Genomic DNA, 21,502 nt, shown 5'->3' on the forward strand with positions numbered 1-21,502 from the left:
CCGGCTTAGTTCACGTGTACTTGTTTTGTAGGGACCTCAGGAACATCGAGTTGACTAGCTACTGATCAGCTTTGCTCTCCCAACTCGTTTTCTATACTATCCTAGGTGAGCTATATTTTAGCTTCATCAAATAATAATAATAATAATAATTTTTTTTTCTTACAATCAATTAAATTTCACGACTTATATTTTCCCTAAATTGTTCGGATTAGAATTAATTGTTATATATGAGATTTCAACTTACGATTTATTATACATGTATTTTATTGTATTATATATATAGGTGAATTTTGTATATTTATTTTCATTCGAAAGAACGTATTAAAACATACGACGACGTTTTAGAAAATGATGGACGAATAATACACACAAACGACGTGGGGCCATCGAGACTCAGCCAAATTAATCCAACACTCTATAAAACCTCAAACCAAGTTGTAACTACACTTGGCAAAAACCCATTAATACACCATTGTACTGTTATTTAGCATTGCCCTTTTCTCCTCTTTGAAAAAGAAACATGGCGGCTCAAACAACCACCACGGCGGCGCCGCCGTCAGATAGCCGGAAAATATCAGTGGAGAGGAGAAACGAGGAGCTGGAGAAAGAGCTGAAGAACAGCATGGAAAGAGAGGCGGGTCTGAAACAAGAACTGCAGAGGACGTGGGAGCGGCTGATGGTGGCGGAGGAGGCGGAGGAGCGGCTGTGCAGCCAGCTGGGTGACCTGGAGGCGGAGGCGGTGGATCATGCAAGGGAGTATAGGGCCCACATAATGATATTGATGGAACAACTCTCTGTTGCGCAGAAGCTTCTAGAACATGATAATCATGCTTCCATCAACACAACTATTTCTCTCCCCACTCAATTATTCTGATCTATATATCACCAAATAATATAATCATGTGTTTTATATATATACACACATATATATTGTGTATTTATTGTATTTTTTTTTAATTAGTTTTTGGTCCTTTTTGTTTGTGTTTTTTTGTCCATGAGGGTTTAATCTCCTTGGGATTTTAGTAATAATGATGGACCTGGTTGAGGTTGTGATGATGTTTTTGTTTGGATTCTTGGTTTGTAAATTATTAAATTATATATACATAAATATGTTTATATAATGGATAATAGTATTTGTTGGGGTTTATTTATAAATCATAACAATTTGGTTCATTTTTTCCCCCATGAAATTGTGATTAATACATCATCGTAGAAGATCTATACTCCTATATAGGGGTGTAAACGAGCCGAGCCGACTCGTGAGCTCGAAGAGCCGGCTCGTAAAAAGCTCGAACTCGAACTCGAGATTTTCGAGCTCGAGCTCGAGCTCGCGAGCTCGAGCTTTCTGATGAGCCGAGCTCGAGCCGGTTTTCAGTTGTTCATGAGCTCGCGAGCCGGATTTATTATTATTTTTTTATTATTTTTTTTATTTTTTATATGTTATTTTTTATTTAAATAATGTATAATAATGTAAAATATTATAGAAATAAATACAAATATTAAAAATATATATAATTACAATTTAGTTTTTATTTTTTATTTTTTTAAATAATTTTTAATAATAAAATAATAATTAAAAAAATATTAAAAAAAAAAAAAAAAAAAAAAAAGACAATGGGCTCGAGCTCGAGCTCGAGCTCGAGCTCGACACAACTGACACGAGCTCGAGCTCGAGCCAAAAAAAGAGGAGCTCGCGAGCTCGAGCTCGAGCTCGAGCTCGACAAAATAAACTCGAGCTCGAGCTCGAGCCAGCCAAAAGAGGCGAGCTCGGCTCGAGCTCGGCTCGTTTACACCCCTACTCCTATATTCCTATTTTATTTGTCGTTTTGAGCTTTGCGCCCGTATTAAAAAAAAATTCAATAAATGTGCTTCAACTCTCATAAATCATAATAAAATGACTAGAAAACCACTCTCATAAATTGCTACATCATTAATTCTTTTAGGGTAAATTACAAACACCCCCTAAGGTATGGTCAAATTACAAAAATACCCCCTTGTTTGGATAATTACAACCACCTCTCAACTCCTCAAATTTAGTGGAATCTTCGAGATTATATGGAATATTATCACTTTTGTACCCGTTTTATCCCATTCGAACTCTACATTATGAAGCAAGATGCTCATAATATGTGTTTTTAGCTTGTATATATCAGTTTGTGGTGCATCAGAAACTGTATTTTTGCACAAAACGAGTACAAACTAGAGCACATTCCACGGAATCTAGATGATTATGTTGAATTTGGCACCATAAGGGTGGAGGTGTAAGAAAAAATCATAGCTGAGGGGTAGATGTAATTATCCAAACATGAGAGATGTTTTGTAATTTGACTATACCTCAGGGGGTGTTTGTAATTACCCATTCTTTAAATAGTAGTAATCGCAAATTTTAGAAAAACACAATAAATGTTACATTGAAATTGTAAATTGACAATTATTCTGAAATACATAAAAAATCTCTAGAAAGACAAATAAAATAGGAAGGGGTTAGTATCTTATTAATTAGCGGGTCAATTATATATTTAAAAAATAAATATTACATGGAGTGACATCATAGCAAATTCAAGGAAAATAGAAGAAGAAATTGCCATATCTTAAAGAAAATATAGGATTTTTATTGTTGATTCATATATCAATGTGAATGTACGTGTATATGAATGATAAATATACATCCAGTTTGGACTATATATAGCTGGCCAATATGGTAGAAAAAATAAAAAATGGAAATTTTGTAAAACAAGTCCCTTCAATTGGTATATTGGGTAAATTAAATTCATCAACCACCATAATGAGTGATGGCCGGTTTTATAAATTATTTAATTATTTCGTCGATTTATATTTCGATTTTTCTTTAGAGATTGATGATTTCTCCAAAGACAAAATAGAAAAATAATAATAATAATGGAACCTTGTGATTAACTTTTCTAGGACAATATCTTGGATTTAGATTCACTACTTTTTCATATTATACAGTTCTCTAATGCTGGCCACAACCAATGACTCAACCTATCCATTTTTAATGGTTAATGGAACACTATCAAGCACTCAAGATAAGGTTCCGTAAAGATGCGACACTCAATGTAATAATATATTGGGTGATTCTGCACCGTTGATTTACAAATAATAACACATATATGCATGCATGTGTATGTGTATTCAATGAATAGTTATTTCGCTTATTTGTATAAATTTACGGTGCAAATCATCCGATACTTTACAGCCAGTATAGTATTTCGTATACCATCACACAAACTAATAGATTTTTTTTTTTTTTCTGAAGTCAACAATTTTGAAATGTGACACATGGGAATCTCCAAAAGCCAAAACCTTTCTTTCAGTGAAAAGCTGAGAAACGTTATTAAGAAGAAAAGCAGCCCCTACCGAATTCAAGATAATGGCACATTCGTGATTATTACATCTCCAAATATGACTAATGAAGCTCAATTTTACTTTAACTATTACGATTTCTTCATGTTAAATATATATTTTTTTAATTGATAATATCATTAAGTTTGATTTGGCTTTAAGAGGTCGACTTTGATAAGAAATAAATGGTGAAAGAGAAAAGAAAATTTAATCTCTGCATAGATTATTTTTAAATTAATTAATTAAGAGCGATAAAATGATAAAACTGAAAGTAATTTAGGATAAAATTATAAAGTCCAAAAAATATAAATAATAAGGGACAAAAAGAGTAGTTAATTACTAACCAAGACAAGACATTCATATTTCATAAGGCAACTTATATGACATAGTAAATAATTAGAGTAATTAATTCCGTATTAATTAATTAGAGTAACATGGAACAACATATTACAACGGTGACCAATATCAGATAAAGTAATAGGGATTAGCCAATAATAATATTATTCCCATAAATAAATAAATTTCAGCCATACAAATTATATATATGGTCCCATTATTATTTTTTAAATTATTGGGACGGCTGTTTTAATTAATTTAGTATTTGAGCCCTAACGTAAGATCCAATCGCACGAGACTGCGTATCGCAAACGCGTTTATACATACAGGACAAGATTTTTGACAATTTATGTACCAGAAAACGACGTCGTCGGTGTGAGGTGCACAATCTTAATTGGGTGATCAAATTAGATACATTGAACCTGGACACACACACACACACACCCATTTTTATATATACAAGTCCCATTCACAAATCAAATTCTAATATAATTATTATTAAGCGCGATCCTGATAACGTGCACACGCGTAATTTTTTGTTTGCATAGCAATTCTGCATTTGTTTTTTTATGGCTCCCGCCGCCACCGTGATAACCTCCTCCGCCACCGTGCAAATGAAGGCGCACCACCACGATGATGAGGTGGCGCTGCGGCGGAGGAACGAGGAGTTGGAGAGGGAGCTGAAGAAGAGCTTGGAGAGGGAAGAGAGAATGAAGGAGGAGTTGATGAGGGCGTGGGGGCGGCTGAGCGTGGCGGAGGAGGCGGAGGAGAGGCTGTGCTGCCAGCTAGGGGAGCTGGAGGCGGAGGCGGTGCACGAGAGCCGAGAATACATTGCCAGAATTACGGAGCTGATGGAACAGCTTTCTGGTGCCAACAAACTTCTCCGAGAATCTTCTTTTTCAAGCTCCAACTCTCAATAGACTTTATTTTTTTTATTTTGTAATTATCTTATGTATTTTGTAATTAGTTGAAACTTTCAAATATTATTTTTAAATATCAACCGGGTCAAAAGTCAAAGGCTCAAAGCAAATGTTATATAATTTTGCCAGCCATTTTACATTCTGTTATTTAGGATTTTAATTTACGGTAACAAAACTAGGGTGGAAGGATCGGATCGAAATTAGCGTTTACGGTAAAATTCCATTTTTTTCGAAAGCGAAAAACTAAATCATATTCCGTTCCCAAAAAAAATTGGAAATCGGAATTTCGAAAATTGTTACGAAAAAAATTGTCCCAAATGGAAAAATTTCGGATCAAAATCGATGGACTTCGAAATTTCCAACATTTTGTCAGTTGTAACATAAAACATATAATAATATTGGATCGGCCGAAATCAGAATCTAATGGGGAAAAATTGGAATTGGAACTTTCGGAATTTAGAATGAAAAACATTGTTCCACAATCAGAAAAAAAATTCAGATCCGAATTGACAGAATCCGAAAATTCCATTTTCTAATTCCCACACCTAAGCAAAACACAACAAGAACAATTAATTTTGTATCTGACTGGTAATAACAAGAACACATGAAGAACAAGTTGAAGAGTTCATTCACCATAATATATATTGCAATTGCATAGATAGCCTCAGGCCCTCGACCACTCCCTGTAAATTAATATTGCAATTACCAATTAAACGAGATGAATCATGACGTAATAAATAAAATCACAAATCAAAATAACATCTTTTCCCAATTCTCGGATTTAGGTACAAGTTTATATTACTAAAAAAAATTGTTGCTGTTTCCTTCATATGGAAGAAGTTGAGACTAGGCAAGTTTTTAATTCTTTGGAAATACTTCAGCGGGACCCTCTTCGTCTTTCTTTCAGCTCCGGGTTGCTGCTGACATAAGGGCCGGTCAATATTTCAAGAATTCTATGATAAAACAGAAAGAAAGAAAAAATAGCATATAAGATAAAGAATGGTGATTAATTATATTACCTGTCTACATGAGCAAGAATAAGCAGCCTTGGTCCAGGAGGTATATTCACATCCTTGAGAGCACTGGATTTTTAACAGCAAATCGAAGGGGCATATCAGTAATAAGATGAGCTTTGAAAGATTGTAAACTAAAAAAGTCGAGACTAGTAAACTACCTATCAGTTAGCAAAGGCAAAGTGATGTCGTTTAGCAAGCCTTTCTTGAAATTCTTCTCATAGTTTTGTAGCCCAAGGTTGCTCAACATGGATCTTGTTTTCGCGTAGTACACATCTTCAACAGGTGGTTGTGAAAATTTCTGCCCCAACTGCATTAACCAGCGTTAAATGCCAAAATATAATTAATCCATATGCACAAATAAATAAATAAAATAGGAAAACAGTAAAATAGAATCATGAAAAACGAAGAATTCCAACTAAAAGATCAACAGTAGTACAGACAAGTCGAATGGGGCTCGAAGGATTTTCTCTGCCAAAAGTTACCTGAAAAATTCCGCCTTGAACAAGAGCAAAGAAAAGACCAGATGTAAGGGCATTCGCTGCCTGATTCGGTCCACCCATGCCGCTTACTAATGTAAAAATGGCTCCAGAACCAAAAGCTGCAACCATACTGCAATTTCAGAAAGCAGCCAATCAGCATTTACAGCAGACGGTAACGATTATAGCAAGAAGATGAAAGCACATGCGTGATGAAAATGTAAGAGGATCAAAGTGAGCTTTCTTTTTTAATACATTGGCAGATTTGCTATTGAGCATCCATCTCAAAAATTAAATAACCCAGGTCCAGGTTATGAGTTTGTAATCTTGTAGCCAAAATCAATAGTTGGCATGCCGGGTTCAATTACATATCCTATTTGAGCTCTCGTAATTTTTCTCTTATAATTCCGATCAATTAAGCTCGTTTATTCTCATGATATGAAGATGTTCATGCATATCCAAAAGAAGTTTACATCATATAAATCGCTTTGAATTCATCAAGGTTAAATTACATGCCTAAAGTGAAAATTCTTCTTCAGTCCTCGTGATCATAAGAGCCACCATAATTTCTAGGAGCAATATACTCAAGAGTTCTACTTCACTTACGATAATTCGTTTCCAGTGACTGGTTTAAAATCTCTCTTTCAAGTTACAAAGACGACACACACATTACTCCTATTTTAATGATGTTTCAGAAAAGAATAATGTTAAGAAATCAATGAACAATAAACGAACCAGGAGTTTGTTAAAATTATTATTATAAGAAGGTACATGTTAATGTCAAACGAACCAACCGCATTCCAAAAAAACTACCAGTGAGCAATACACCATGTTCGAGTAACACTTCAAATTGCGAAGAATGTTTAGTTTTCATTTATCAATAATTTACTGCACTTGCTAATTTTCGTTACGAAAAAGCCTTACCTTGATTGAACATCCTCTTTGCCTCTCAATCTTCTCATGACACATGAAATGCCGGCATTGACACCTGTCATAACAGCAATATTACGCGCTTGCACAAGAGGACCTCCAGTAAAAGCCTGTAGACAACGATGCAGAATGTAAGCCTTCACTACTTTGTATCACAAAATCTTAAAATACTCGGTACTTTCTGTCGTAATTAGTAACTAGTAACTCCCATCAGTCAAGTATGGCAAAAACTAAGAATCATAATTACATCAATCTATCAAAAGATCGAAGACAATTTTATAATAAAATCAATACACTATCTCCAAACTTTGTTAACGGATTTGCGAAAGGGGAAAAAATTGCCAATATACTTCAATTCCCAAAATATCACTGGACATAACCTAATTCAACAGATTCGACTAAATTGTACGGATATTCGTATTCGCTGTGTCGTCGGAACAAATAGTTATGCATTGTGAAAACAGGTAACAGTAAGGCGCTCCATTGCGTGAAAGAGTATCTTAATCAGTAAAAAAAAAAAGCATGGAGACTACAGACCTGAGCTTGTTTAAGGGAAGCCATAGCTTCCGGGTTGAGACCTGCGGCGTTTGGTGGCGGAGCAATCAACGAGGAAGTGTCACCTGTGAGCGTCCCCATGAAAGCGCCAATTGCGGCGCCCTGAGCGGCGCTGGTGGCGGTGACAACGGCGGCCTCCACCGGCAAAGACTGCTTGGCCAGCCACCCCTTGAATTTATGCTCCACCTCCTTGAATTTGGCCTGCACCACCGCGATTGGGTTCTGCTCAGACTGCCCCATTAAACCGCCGGAAAATTTCGGTATTTCCACCATCGTACCTCCCTGCTTGCTATCGCCCATGATTTTCTTATACGAGAAATTAATCGGCGAGGGTTTTTGGGTATTGAGTGTGAATTGGTTCTGGGGAGAAGAGGTTTAAAGAATTGAAAGAAATGGATAACAGAGTATTTTTGTATTTACCAGTTTCACCCCCCTAAAAACCCCATAAAAATAAGTAATAACTTGATAAATAAAATTATTTTTTGACCCTCCGGAGTTATCGATATTGTCTAAAAGGACAAAATTTCGTGGTATTTGTGGAGCATGCCACAATTTTTTTGGTGTAAATTTTGTGAACAAATCGAAAAGTGGCAAGTTTTAACGATATTATACTGCCACCTCCTATGCTTATCTTTTCAATTCTAAAACCACATTGTCTGATACATTAAAACTAAGGAATAGGGCAATTTGGCGATTTGTTCGATGCTACACCCGGTGAAAAACACCGGGTGGGTCTTCTGCTGCCACGTGTCTCTTTTTTGTATTTTATAATAGATTCCCCGCTAGGGTTTACCTTTAGGGGTTTTAGAAAAATAAAAAAAAAAGAACACGTGGCAGCAGAAGACCCACCCGGTGTTTTTCACCGGGTGTAGCATCGAAGGAACCGCAATTTGGCGCCGGTTCCGTGGATCCGATTAGATTTAGTTCGTTAACATGGATCGATTTGTATTACATTAGTTAGAAATAAACTAGATCACATGAATTCCGTTCTGTAATTACTTATTGAGTGGCAATGAATTATGTTCTGTAATTACTTATTGAGTGGCAATTGTGTAATTACATGATGAGTATCAGTTCTATAAATATTGTATGTGTGTGTCAAAAGTGTGTATTGGAATGTGTATATGTATGAGTTTGTATGGGTGTCAAATGTATGTATGTTTGTATGTGTGAGTGTGTGCGTGTGTGAAAAATGTGGTGGAGCGTGTGGATGTATAAAGTGTGTTCGAGTGTGTGTGTGAAAAGTGTGTTGAACTGTATGTCTATGTGTATTAAAAGTGTGTGTATGTGAGTGTGTGCGATCGTGAATACGTGAAAGTGTAAGTCGAGCATAATTGATTTTTGAACTACAAAAGTTGAGATATTCAACCTCATAAGTTGAAATATTAAACCACATAAGTTGAGTTAAAGATACAACGGATCAGTGCAAGTCCGATCCACTTTGAATCCATTCATGTAAGTTGATTTTGGATCTGGTTCCTTTTGGATCCAATCCACATGGATCCGAATCGGATCCAGTCCAAATCGAGTAAATCGCCACCCCAAATTAAAACCGCGGATCTCTTCCCCGCCAATACCTAACATAAATAAGATCCGGTACGGTTGTATTGTTACTATGATAACGGACGCCCTACTATACTTTTAATACATAATAAGAATATGGAAAATGTTATAATTATGCTATAGAATTGTTTGAGTAGAGCTGTAATGAAGAGTATGCTCCTTATTTTTCTGGTCTACCACATCAAGTTATCTCAAAGACATGTAAGGAAAAGATGGATAACAAATATCAATATCTATACAGTTGCGTATAAACCAGTGCAAGATTTTGTAGAGCACGGAGTTCTTAGATTGCGAGGTAACCTGCAATATTGACCGGTCAAACGGTATCCACCACGAGGGACCAAAAGAGAGAGGAACACATTAAATCCAAAACAATGCAGAATCGCCTCCTCCTCAGGGCACAGCTCAACTCTCTTCGTTTCCGCAAAACGATCTGGGCTTATGGGCAAGTTACAGCAACCATAGAGAGACATGGTAGATGGATATCTTCGCCGCTTGATGACTATAATTCATCATAGCATACTTTGTTTTCTTCGTTTTTATTTACCTGCATCAGAAAAAAATAATAGTTAGGAGCTTCCTCAAGATTTAGAAGTAGTTATTATTACCGCTATCAAATCATTCTGACAATATAACACGCTAGACTAGAAAGTCTTCTGTGCAGCATATGCTTCATCTCCCTGCAGAAAAGGACAAAGCTTAGGAGCACAATTCCAGAGCAACAAACAAATAAACATATACATGTTCAAGAAAAGAAGTCGATCCATGCAGTTCCTTCACGACCTGCAACATTGTCAAACAACACTGAAATTAGGACACGTTTTTTCCACACGGAAAAAAAAAACCCGTCGAGCAGAACAACCTTCTTCAAGTCAAAGGCAGTCACTCAGAAAAGGTACACAAAGTATCACACAGTTCTGCCAAAAACCATCTTTGTTAGGAAAAAGAAAGTCAGAAACACAAAAATTGAGTAAAAATAGCTAACGAGACATCATAGTTAGCGGCGAACGATCGAATAGAGAAACTAAGCGAGCTAATAGAACACTGCTGCATTATACTTCCAGATCTAGATTGCAATTAAGTGCAACTCAAGCTTCATAATAAACTTCAAATGATAAACGATCATCAACTTTCCAAGGAGTTACGAGTCTTATGCCATTAGAAAAAAAAGTACTCAACAAGTTCTCTACTCCATACTATTCCTAGGAAGAAAGAAAAAGGGTAAAACAAAATCTAGTTCATATCCATGACATCGCCAATCTGACTGCAGATGGGACCCACAGCAGTGAAAGATTTCTCGAAAGGCAACGATGAATGACACTGAGTATCTCTTCTGCGCTTAAAAGCACAGCTCTCCGTGGAGCAACCCTCGGAATCGAGCTTCCTCCTGACACCTCTCACAGCCTGCTGTTCGATCGGTGTTAGAGGAAATATCTGTTTGCTCACTCTGCAGAGGGAGCTATGGTTATCATACAAGATTCTCTGGTTACAGTTTTTGTCACAAATGTGTGTGATTCCAGTTAGCCTGCAGCTGTACATGTTGCCGCAAACGAGCTCGTTTTGACATTTCCAATCACACTTGTGGACAGGGTTAGGCCCGTCTTGGCCAAGAATACTCGACAAATAAATAACGTTTGTAGGTACAGCTACCGTAGATTTGCCGAGTACCTCCATCGCTTTCTCTTGATTGGCAAATGTTGACCCCCTTCAATGAATCCCGATTTTCCCAGCTCGCTGACACAGATAGTCTGCAGGCGTAAAACATAATGTGGACTATTAGGTTCGATGGAAGAAGCTCGAAACTATGGAGCAATTTGGATGCGGCGGAAGTCTTGTTTGTAGAAAACGTAAGTTTGCTACTACTAAGAATCTTTTGAAGAGAAGACTAAGAGACAAGTTTGAAATAGACAAAGTAAGTATTGAGACGAGGAATCAATTTGCACTCTTCACCCCATTTACGTGGATTCTCAGTTTCCCACACACAAGCAGAACTACCACCACACGCACATAACAACACACTCGTGCATAATTATCTCAAACTCAAAGCAACATTGAAAGATCTTTCTGCTCCGAACAAGTAACGTAAGTGAGCAAAGAGGCGAAAGATAGCATTTATAGAACTGTACATCAATAATCAAGATATACGGGCTACGGCAAATATCAATGAATTCAAAGGTTCAACAGTTTTTCACCCGATTCCACAAATCGAGCTACCTAACTAATTTAGGTTTAAGTTATCTAAAATCTATCACCTACCACTTCAATTTTTTTTAGATTATTTTTTCAACACATAATTACCTACTAAGTACAGATCTATAAAGCACAAATTATTACAGAATTCTAGATGCATATTAATCTGGTGTAAAATCCAACGAACAAAGCTACAAATCTAGTCAATCAATTAAATTCTAAACGAGCAAAATTTATAAATTCACTTAAGAACCTTTTTCTATGGCGTATTTGACTTAGCTACCCCTAAATTCTACCGCCATCACACATTTGTCTATTTCACAAGAAAATCTCAAATAATAACCAGATTCTCACACACACACACACGCACACACACACACACACACACGCACACACACACAATTAGAGGCTTAAAATGCTACATGCATAAACAATAAACAGCTGGAAAAAAAACAATTGTAAATTAGGGAAAAATAGAAATAAAATAATTAAATAAAAAATTAAAGACGAACGAGAGATTTCCGAAGGGGAAAGAGAAAACTTACACGGTTAACAAGGAAAACCGGACTGCAACAAAACGCACCAGCTTTCTCTCTCTCTCTCTCACACACACATAAACACACACTCGCGCGCACACACAGTGAAGTGTAAACAAGACAAGAATAAAAAGCAGATGAAAACAGGAGGGAGTGTGGGTATTTATAGAGGAGAAAGAAAGGTGATCCGATTCTCGTGTACTAGACGTTAGCTATTATTATTATTTTTATTTATTAATTCAAATAATAAATAAATAAAATGCGCGTGTATATAAAATCTTAAACTTTTCATTAGTGCAAATTTAGGTGAAATTTCGGCCAAATGCGGATGAAATTCCAATTTCTCATTATTTTGAGGCTTAAAAAGTGGTTTCGCCCGGAAGTCAAAAGTCAATCCGAGTGAGACGGAGCTGCACGCGCTCCGCACGTGAGATCTCGACACCCCAAATCCAGTCATGCCCCTATTTCAGTAACATTATTATTATTATTATTCAACAAATGCAACAATACTTGGATCATTAGAAATATACTCAATAAAGATAATTAAATGTTAGGACTTTTAATTTCATGATTTGACTTTATAAAAAACATTGACCGGCCTTAAATTCGATCCTTCATGATAGGGAAACAAATCTTTTGGTATTTATTTCAATTTTTCTTTTTTTCTGACTCATGCTTAGAATCAATGTAATCAAAGTTCAAAAATATATATATATATATATATAAAAAACATGGGTAACTCAAGTTTACCCTCTGAGTTATGGTCAAATTACGAAAAAATTCTTAATGTATGGGTTATTACAACCGCTCCCCTTAACTATGAATTTTCTTACACATCCATCATTGCGGTGTCAAATTTAGTGGAGTCTTCTAGATTATGTGGAATATTCTCCAGTTTATATTCATTTTACCTCATTCGTGCTCCAGATGTGTTTCTTAGCTTGTAAATATCAGATTGTGGTGCATCAGAAACTGCATTTTGGCACAAAACGAACATAACCTACAGAATATTCCACGAAATCTAGAAGATTTTGTTGAATTAGACAATATAAGTATGAACATGTAAGAAAATTTATAGTTAAGGGGTAATTGCAATTACCCAAATAAAAGAGTTTTTTCGCAATTTATCTTACTTCAGGGATGACCGTAATTTTAAGTAAAGGAACTATTTTGTTTGTTTCCCCTTTATACATTCCAAGTTTAAAGTGGGTTAAGTATTCGGATTAGACTATAACAGCCAATAATAAATAGCAACGTGTTATATATGCACTATAAAGTCAACCAGCTACCTACCTACTTAACAGTAACGTTGACTATGTAAGACTTTTTTCCTAAAAAAAAACCCAGCTTTAAATGGGCCTGATTTGGGCTTATGAACACTTGAGAATTCTTGATTACTTTATATTTGTTAGGTCCAATTAGCATTTGCAGTTTTCAGCTGTCCCTGTTTTCTTCCCTTTCATTCTCACCGGCCGGCGGCAGCCGCCGTTAATTGCCGCCGGTGCTGATTGAATTTTAACTTCAGAACCTTGAGTAGGCTATATATTATTGCAATTTTTTTTATGTAGATAGCCTTTATTTGCAAAATGACGAGATGTATCTCGTTGATGAATACCACGCAAGTGCCGTATGACAATTTTTTTTTAATACAGATCGTCTTTATTTACAAATTTACGAGACGTATCTCAATGATGAATACCCTTAATGCAAGTGCCGTATGACGATTAATTGAAGTGATTCGAACAGGTTTTCTCAGAGATTTTTCGATTAGAGCTAAATATGCTTGGTATAGGAAAACATACTGAATTCTTGAGTTTCTTCTTCAACCTGTTCGGCAGTGAAGTTAATATACCTACATTAGGGTACTTTGCATACCTCTTAATCATATTGCTCGGTTATTTAATGTCATAATCCCGAAATTCTCTCTTTTGAGAGCAACTTGAAGCACAAGTTCGACAAATTCTATCGTCTATTTAACTTAACGATTAGCTACATTAAGCATTTATTAGTACTAACTGCACGATAAATTGGCTAAGCTACGATGTTACGCACATTATTCTTAGCTTCTGTATAAACGAATCGAACTTTCATATTTCTGGTGTCAAACATTTCCAAATAGACTAATTTAACGAGAACAAGTATGGAATCGTCTAGGCAATGAACATAGCTTCTTAATGAACACCACAACTTAATTAACACTCATCTAGCAAGCTGAAAAAAAGGTCGTTTCAAAAGATCGATACACTAAACCTGATCGGCCCAAGCTGACATAAACCTCGATTTTCAATACATGATTAAAAAGGGGAAAAAAATATCGAAAACAGGCACTAATCAATCAACCTTCTTCGTAATTCACTAATCAACACATATTTGATGTACAAACATCGAAACGATGTCTACGGGTTCTTTCGTTAATGAAAAAAGAATGTCGAAACTGCTTCTAATGAACCGAAAAAGATTACTTGTACAGAAAAGAATCTGGATCAAAAATCAAAGTAATTTTTCCCTCATAGGTACATGAAATAATAACCCCAATTAGAACAGAAGAAAATGAAACTAAAAAATAAAATCAAATTCAGAGAAGACCAAACAAAACAAATACCCCAAGGAGGATCAACCAAACGATGTGCACCAACAAAAGGGCCTGGCCCGCCGGCCCGCCGTTTCCGACCTCACAGAACCCGAATTTCTTGACTCGGGCCCCAGCGCAGTGGGCTTCGGCGCAGCCGCACCAGTAGGTGACGCCGTCGACGCCGCAGACGGGGTCCGTACGGAAGCATTTGACGGGGCAGGTGTCGGCGTCGGAATTCAACGGGCAGACGTCGTTTTCGTAATCGGACGGCAGTTTGAGGAAATTGGGATCGGATCGGACGGTGGGCGGGAGGAGGGTGGTCAGAAGAACGGCGAGGATGAAAATTGACGGCGGTTTGCAGGAGAACAACTGCATTTTTTCGGCCGACCTTCAAAAGCGATCGATGAAGATCGCCAATTTTTAGATTTCTTTATATTTCTTCTCGAATTGAACGAAATGAATTTGTTTGCGTAATTGGGGAATTTGGTTGGGAGGTTTGAATTCTAGGGCTTTTTTTTCTCTTGCGTGGAATTTAATTTGGGGGTTTCTAGAAAGAAAGGTATTCCTTTTGACCCATTATTCCTTTGAATTTTGATCCTTTCCTTTTTAATAAGGGTAAATTACACCCAACCCCTGAGGTACGGTCAAATTACAAAACCCCCCATCTTGTTTGGGTAATTACAACCACCTCTCAACTATAAATCTTTTTACACGTCCACCCTTGCGGTTTCAAATTTAGTGGAATCTTCGGGATTATATGGAATATTATCACTTTTGTATCCGTTTTATCTCATTCGAACTCCACATTTTAAAACAAGACGATCATAATATGTGTTTTTTGGCTTGCATATATCATACTGTGGTGCATCAGAAACTGTATTTTTACCCAAAACGAGCTACAAACTAGACCACGTTCCATAAAATCTAGATGATTATGTTCAATTTGACACCATAAGGGTGGAGGTGTAAGAAAAAATCATAGTTAAGAGGGTAGATGTAATAATCCAAACAATAGAGTTTTTTTTCATAATTTGACCATACCTCAGGGTGGTTGTAATTTATCCTTTTAATAAATGTAAAATAGTTAATTAATTAATTCTTTGTACACTCCAAGAATATTAATGAGCATTGCATATGAGGTGATATCTATATACATATATAATCTACAAATTAAAATAAATTAAATAAAATATATAACTAAATTGGAAATATATATATATATATATATATATATATATATATATATATATAATTAATTAAACTATATATGGTTGATATTAGGTGGAAAGATGTTGTGATAGGTGGTTTTTGTTGGCTTCAACCTGATAGCATCTAATAATTGATTGTCATGTACTGGCATATTAGAATATTGTTGTTTAAATGTATGAATTTAATTAAATCAAAAATAAATTTTAATGGTCTTCACAATTATATCTCATGCATTGCTCCACTAATTGCAATTGGTAAGTTTCACTATAGAGATAATATGATCGTGCAAGATTTGCTCAGTGCAATTTATATCGCATGTTATTGTACGAATCCAGTTGCACTATGTCAGATTCTATCTAATTTTGTTGCGCTCCGTCAAATCTATTCGACCCTCGATATCTCTCGTTGCCATCCTCGACGTTTTGCCATTTAGCCACAAACAACGCACACACATAATCACAAACCTACATACACACACATATGCAATCATATACACGCACATACATACGATTTTGGTTACACTACTTCCCTTTATTAACTATAACCTAATGATCATGGAAATTAGAAAAGAAAAATATGAGAAATTGTTTAGTGTTAGTGATGGTAATGTTCATGATGTAGGCACTAAGGATTTAAATTTTTTTTCTTTAGTTTATTTTAATTAAATTGTTACTCATCAATGTAACTAAGTTTGTGTAATTAAACTAAGCAAATAGGCTTTCTAAATCGTCTAATTAACCAAACTTACAGAGTATAATTACATGAAATACATATTTTTTGCTAAATTGTTGCTCATTAATGTAAATAAGTTTTATAAATTATCAATATAAGTTGTGTGTTTTGTGTGATGCATCTATTCTTATTTTAGTTTTTCCTTGAGTTTATTTTAACTAAATTATTATTTATTAATACTTCATCTGTTCCACAATAACTGTCTCTTTTTAAAAATATTTTTGTTCCATATTATCTGTCACTTTAGATTTCCAATACCGCATTAAATGCATTTTTTCCTGTTTTAACCTTATTAATTCAACTAGAAATATTAACTCTCTCTTATCACATCATTAAATAATCAAGGTTATTTTAGCCTTTCTAATATATTTTACCTAAAATCAAGACACATTTATTGAGTTTCTTAATCCTTTTGCAAAGCCAAAAACAAAACTTAATAAGAAACGGAGGGAGTATAATTAAGCTCTGAAAGTACCGCCACTTGTTGGTTTTTGTAACTTGTAAGCACCTCCTCCAACGGTAAAATCCATGTACTCCAACGGTCATAACTAACTTTCAGACAAGCCCTCCCACTCCCACAAAAAAATAAAAAAATAATAATATGATAACTAAAATTAAGCTGAAGCAATAATTGAAAAGAAAATGTCAACAAAAAGAAAACCGACCACAAACATGTATGCATGTTTGAACAGCACCATCAAATCAAATCAAATACCAGCATCTCCACCTCCTATATAACACCTCCTCCCATCCCTCATTCTCTCAACATCACAAAAAAAAGAAAGTAATTAAAAATAAAAATAAAAACTATACTTCTTTAAAAAAAAAAAAAGAAAAAAAAAATAATAAAAAGCTTTCTGTGAAGTTTCTCATCTCCTATTTTCCTGTCTCTCTGCTCGCCTAGCTCGAAAAAAATCGAAAAGATATAATAATGGGAGGCTGCGCGAGCAAACCAAAGGATTTGGCTGCCGAGAAGGTGCCTGCACCAGTCGAAGCACCGGCCCCACCTGCCGAAGCTCCGGTGGCCCCCACAGACAAGGCCGTTGAAGCTCCGGTGGCCCCCACAGACAAGGCGGCTGAAGAAGCTCTGGTGGTCCCCACAGAAAAGGAGGCCGAAGCAGCACCGGTGGTCCCGGCAGAGGAGGCCGAGACAGCGGTGGTGGCCCCCGCAGAGAAAGCTGAGGCAGAGACCGTAAAAGAAGTGAGCCAGGTAAATAAATTTTTCACTAGATTAATTTTCGATAATGTCACAAAAATAAATAAATGACAAAGGAATTATGATAATTGTCTTTTTATTGAATAAGGGTATTTTATTTTTGCAGGAAACGAAAGATGGAGGTGAGATTAAGGAAACACCTTTGGTAGTAGTAGCTGAAGCAGCTCCAGAAGCACCAAAGGATGAAGAAAAACCGGCCGCGGTGGAAGCTGTTGCTCCGGCTAAGGAGGAGGAGAAGCCAGAGGAAGCTAAAGCCGAGGCGGTGAAAGAGGCAGCCGCAGAGGAGCCACCAAAGGAGGAAAAGAAAGCGGCGGCGGAAACTGTTGTTGCCGCCTAGAAAAATCATTATCATCAATCCACCACGAAAGCTATTGTGCACACCTAGTTAATTAAAAAGTAAAATAATGTGATAGGTTTTCTTTTTGTTTTTTCTTATACTTTGTACTCATTTTGGGAGATAAATTGAAAATTCTATATTTTTTTGGATTCGTTCGTTTTGCCGCCTTTCGTTTCTTCTAAATCAGATAATTACATATTTCCAATAAGATTGAGTCGATATTTCAGATTTATACACGTTTGACAAATTTGTTACCTTCAATTAGCATCTCCGAAGATCGTTCGGCGCGAAGCAATTAACAACAGCCTTTTACCTGCATAAGATGGATGACATGGATTCAAAATACTACACATAATAGCAACATATACATGCCTCTAATTATATATATATATATATATATATATATATATATATATATATATATATATATATAATCTTATATTATTGCTCGTCATCTTCGAAATTCTTTTCGTGTACGTACCTCTTCTGAAAATGATTCTCGTTCTTGGATGGCTTACAGTCTTTGTAATGTTAAACTGAAATAGAATTACTGTTGAACAATTGTTTCGTAAAGAACTGAATACATTCTAACATGTGCAAAGATAGACAGCATGCATAAATAATAGGACAGCTAAATCCTGATGAAAGTTATAACATGTCCAAGAAAAAAGGAACATACGCAATACTCCAAGGATAAATTGACATACGAAAGTCTGGTCAAACTTCTTATAAACGTCTCCTTATATATATATATATATATATATATATATATATATATATATATATATATATATAAAAATTTGCAGGCCATTTGTTCAGTAGCTGTTTCAACTTACGAATGTTGCCGCAAGTTGACCAATACATAGAGAAAGTTGCTCTGCTAGCAAGACGAAGTGCTTAGGTAATGTCACAAACTAAGCTTTTAAACTGTCTAAATATAAGAACAACGAATCGATGGGACTTCAAACGATACAAGAGAAGTCGTTAACTTAAGAAATCTCGCCTAGAGAATGCTAGCTAATTAAGTCTGTCTCGCTTAACAAAACCTTGTCTCGTACTTATTTGAGTTCGTTTATTTTAGCGGCCCTTTTGCTCGGAGCCTAAGATTTAATACCTAACATGATTATAGAATTTTAAGAGCCTCCCTTTCTTCAATATATTCAACTCGTAAGGACAGAAAGCACCATTGTTAACGAAGTCCACTACTGTCACGAGTTATTAGAAACATCTCTTGAGATAAGTAATACAAAACAATTTGGACCACATAAGAAATGTAATAACAAATTTTAATCAGAAACCAACACACACTTGCATACAAATTCCCCGATAAAGAAACGTGAATTTTTCAATAACCTATTCCTCTTTGAGGAGGATGCACGCATAGCATCACCCTCACAAACCGTAATTTCGTGAAAACTAAATTTTTACAATTTAAGTAGACGTATTCACCGAAGTATTGTCATTGGATACAACCACAGATTGCTCCACCTTGTTAGTTTTTTCCTCATCAACTTCGTTTTCATCTTTCACAGCTCGTATAATCAGCAAAGCCAACAATGGATAACTTACAGTCATGAGCGCCCAATTCGTCACCAGTTCGTTAAAAAACGGCACCTTATGTGTGTCTATTTGCCATGCAACCGCCGCCCCTGCACTCTGCACTCCCTTGTAGAATCCATTGTACCTTCAAAAAACCACATACACATAATAATAATAATTCAGTAACAAATTCTTTAATTTCAAACCTTATTACTTTCGTGTATCATAGTTGGAAAAAAAAAAGAGATAAAAATTCACCTGCTAAGAACCTCAGAATCATCAGCCAAAGCTCCAATAACCCAATACACCATACTTTGAAACATAGCATCAAGCAATCCATAACTGAAATACAACACAAAGGGTCCCGCGAAATCAGCACCGTCTTTAAAATCGAGCTTCTTAGCGGGCAAATTAAGACGGTGGTAATCGAGCTGTTTCGCTAGCCCTCCTCCCCAAATAGCAGTTCCGAAAACAGCCACGATTACGAGACCTAACAACCCTCTTGATTTCCTACTCTTGAAGCTGAAATCCATAATGTACCCAATGAAAATAGAGCCAAGCATCTGTGCTGCCCAGTAGAATATATTGTTCAGCCCTCTTGTTCTAACATTGAACAGCACCGCATTCACGTTGTTGAACTGGTAGCTGTAGAAGAAGTTGCTTGCCCATGAGGCGGGCACTAACAGCAGCATCCTCCAATCGAGAAACAGCTTGAGAATCTCCGCGGCTTCGACCGAGACGCTCGAGTACTTGATGTTCGTGCAACGAGAGCCGTCGGATCGAACCACGCGGCTCGGGTGGAGGATTGATAGAGAGAGGAGGGTTCCGATGGACATGAAAACCATGAAGCCGATGTACGTGCCGTCGTTGACGGAAACTGCTTCGGTCCGGTGGTAATTCATTACGAAGGGGATTAAGCCGCCGATTACGCCGCCCATGTTGAAGATGCTCCAGAAGAGGGCGATGTAGATGCCCTTCCTGTTCTGCGGCGGGTACGACGTCATGATCGCGCCCTGGGAGGCCCAGAGGAGGCCGGCGCCGACGCCGAGGAAGGCGCCGGCAACGATGGCGAAGGCCTGGTGGTGGTAGTGGTTGTAGTAGAGGAAGGAGCCGGCGTAGAGGACGTAGGTGGAGCATCCGCCGAGGAGGGTGAGCTGGGGGCCGAGTATGTTGTAGATTCCGCCGCCGAGGACGCCGAAGACGGCGAAGGTGGTGTAGAGGGCGGTGTTGGCGTTGTTGGCGGCGGTGGGGTCGACCTGGCCGCCGCCGCCCATGCCGGAGAGGGCGTTGAACATCCCAGGGCAGCAGAAGCAGACGAACCCTATGAGGACCACCTGGACCAGCGGCGAGTTGTAGCGGAAAATGGATCTCTTCACCGGAATCGTCGGCGATACTTTTCCGGCCTCTGCGTCTTCTTCACCCATACCCATTTTTATTTAGGGATTTCGATTTGGCAGTGTGAGAAATTTGGGGGGGGATTTTGCTGCGTGCACTATTTTTGAGTGTGGGGGTAAATGTAGTGGGGAGGGGGATTTAAATGTGTGAGGATTTTGGATCGACATTGGGCGCTTAAATTAAATGACATCTGGATTAGATTATGTGAACTCTCTTTTCACATATTCCAATGAATCTTATTTTGTTTTTATTTAGAAGATATTCGACAAATGGCTAAAGGACAAGCAAATGATTCTGATCCCCTACGTCACATTTCTTCAATATTTTTTGGTATATAAATCCCAAATTCAACATAATCTCTTAAATATTCAAAGTTAAAGTTTTATATTAATTTTTTAATGGAGCTCTGATAAAATAAAAAATCATAAATGGAGAGAGTATCTTGTTACATTTGTTACTTTAACGGATAAGTGTTATAAATGATTTACTTTAAGGGTCTGTATTTGACATTTATCAGAATGATCTAAACTTGAATGTATATTTTAGTTCACTAAATTGTGAATTTGAGTTTGAGCTCGAGCATAATTAGATTATTTTATTTGACAAATGTGTGCATT

The 21,502-nt window shown here is 36.7% G+C and overlaps 5 protein-coding genes and 2 pseudogenes across 9 annotated transcripts; 3 read left to right on the forward strand and 4 right to left on the reverse strand.

Moving 5' to 3' along the window:
- Positions 1-440: 440 nt before the first annotated feature.
- On the forward strand, positions 441-1,121 carry LOC105978007 (protein RESPONSE TO LOW SULFUR 3 pseudogene; annotated as a pseudogene).
- A 2,877-nt stretch (positions 1,122-3,998) lies between these two features.
- On the forward strand, positions 3,999-4,716 carry LOC105977428 (protein RESPONSE TO LOW SULFUR 3 pseudogene; annotated as a pseudogene). The gene has a single exon (XR_016031744.1). The product of XR_016031744.1 is annotated as a protein RESPONSE TO LOW SULFUR 3 pseudogene (transcript).
- Positions 4,717-5,328: 612 nt separating this feature from the next.
- LOC105977965 (chloroplastic import inner membrane translocase subunit HP30-2) lies at positions 5,329-8,225 on the reverse strand. Of its 2 annotated transcripts, none has more exons than XM_013003367.2 (6): positions 7,579-8,225; positions 7,036-7,151; positions 6,118-6,244; positions 5,794-5,942; positions 5,639-5,701; positions 5,329-5,536 (listed from the first exon to the last, which is right to left on the reverse strand). In XM_013003367.2, exons 1-6 carry the CDS (start codon positions 7,894-7,896, stop codon positions 5,497-5,499), a joined length of 813 nt encoding a protein of 270 aa, XP_012858821.2. In that variant the 5' UTR covers positions 7,897-8,225; the 3' UTR covers positions 5,329-5,496. The 2 variants fall into 2 exon arrangements, with proteins under 2 accessions (XP_012858821.2, XP_088675690.1); XM_088819564.1 differs by having other exon boundaries at positions 5,329-5,539; positions 7,579-8,012.
- A 1,031-nt stretch (positions 8,226-9,256) lies between these two features.
- LOC105977957 (uncharacterized) lies at positions 9,257-12,121 on the reverse strand. Of its 3 annotated transcripts, XR_016031732.1 has the most exons (4): positions 11,895-12,121; positions 10,022-10,907; positions 9,901-9,942; positions 9,257-9,706 (listed from the first exon to the last, which is right to left on the reverse strand). XR_016031732.1 is itself a non-coding variant. In XM_088819565.1 (2 exons), the coding sequence occupies exon 2, from the start codon at positions 10,831-10,833 to the stop codon at positions 10,393-10,395; it is 441 nt and encodes a 146-aa protein (XP_088675691.1). In that variant the 5' UTR covers positions 10,834-10,907; positions 11,897-12,037; the 3' UTR covers positions 10,231-10,392. The 3 variants fall into 3 exon arrangements, 2 of the variants coding, with proteins under 2 accessions (XP_088675691.1, XP_088675692.1); XM_088819565.1 differs by lacking the exons at positions 9,257-9,706; positions 9,901-9,942 and having other exon boundaries at positions 10,231-10,907; positions 11,897-12,037; XM_088819566.1 differs by lacking the exons at positions 9,257-9,706; positions 9,901-9,942; positions 11,895-12,121 and adding an exon at positions 11,603-11,620 and having other exon boundaries at positions 10,231-10,907.
- A 2,092-nt stretch (positions 12,122-14,213) lies between these two features.
- LOC105977432 (uncharacterized) lies at positions 14,214-14,978 on the reverse strand. Its single transcript, XM_013002743.2, has one exon. It carries the CDS (start codon positions 14,830-14,832, stop codon positions 14,461-14,463), a length of 372 nt encoding a protein of 123 aa, XP_012858197.2. The 5' UTR covers positions 14,833-14,978; the 3' UTR covers positions 14,214-14,460.
- A 2,100-nt stretch (positions 14,979-17,078) lies between these two features.
- LOC105977410 (uncharacterized) lies at positions 17,079-18,102 on the forward strand. The gene is made up of 2 exons (XM_013002716.2): positions 17,079-17,608; positions 17,721-18,102. The coding sequence occupies exons 1-2, from the start codon at positions 17,330-17,332 to the stop codon at positions 17,949-17,951; spliced, it is 510 nt and encodes a 169-aa protein (XP_012858170.2). The 5' UTR covers positions 17,079-17,329; the 3' UTR covers positions 17,952-18,102.
- Positions 18,103-19,166: 1,064 nt separating this feature from the next.
- On the reverse strand, positions 19,167-21,186 carry LOC105977958 (UNC93-like protein 1). Its single transcript, XM_013003358.2, has 2 exons — positions 19,749-21,186; positions 19,167-19,635 (listed from the first exon to the last, which is right to left on the reverse strand). Exons 1-2 carry the CDS (start codon positions 20,918-20,920, stop codon positions 19,383-19,385), a joined length of 1,425 nt encoding a protein of 474 aa, XP_012858812.2. The 5' UTR covers positions 20,921-21,186; the 3' UTR covers positions 19,167-19,382.
- Between the last annotated feature and the right edge of the window lie 316 nt (positions 21,187-21,502).

The sequence above is a fragment of the Erythranthe guttata genome, chromosome 6 (genome assembly GCF_056151865.1).
Source record: "Erythranthe guttata isolate IM_541 chromosome 6, IM_541, whole genome shotgun sequence".
NCBI lineage: Eukaryota > Viridiplantae > Streptophyta > Magnoliopsida > Lamiales > Phrymaceae > Erythranthe > Erythranthe guttata.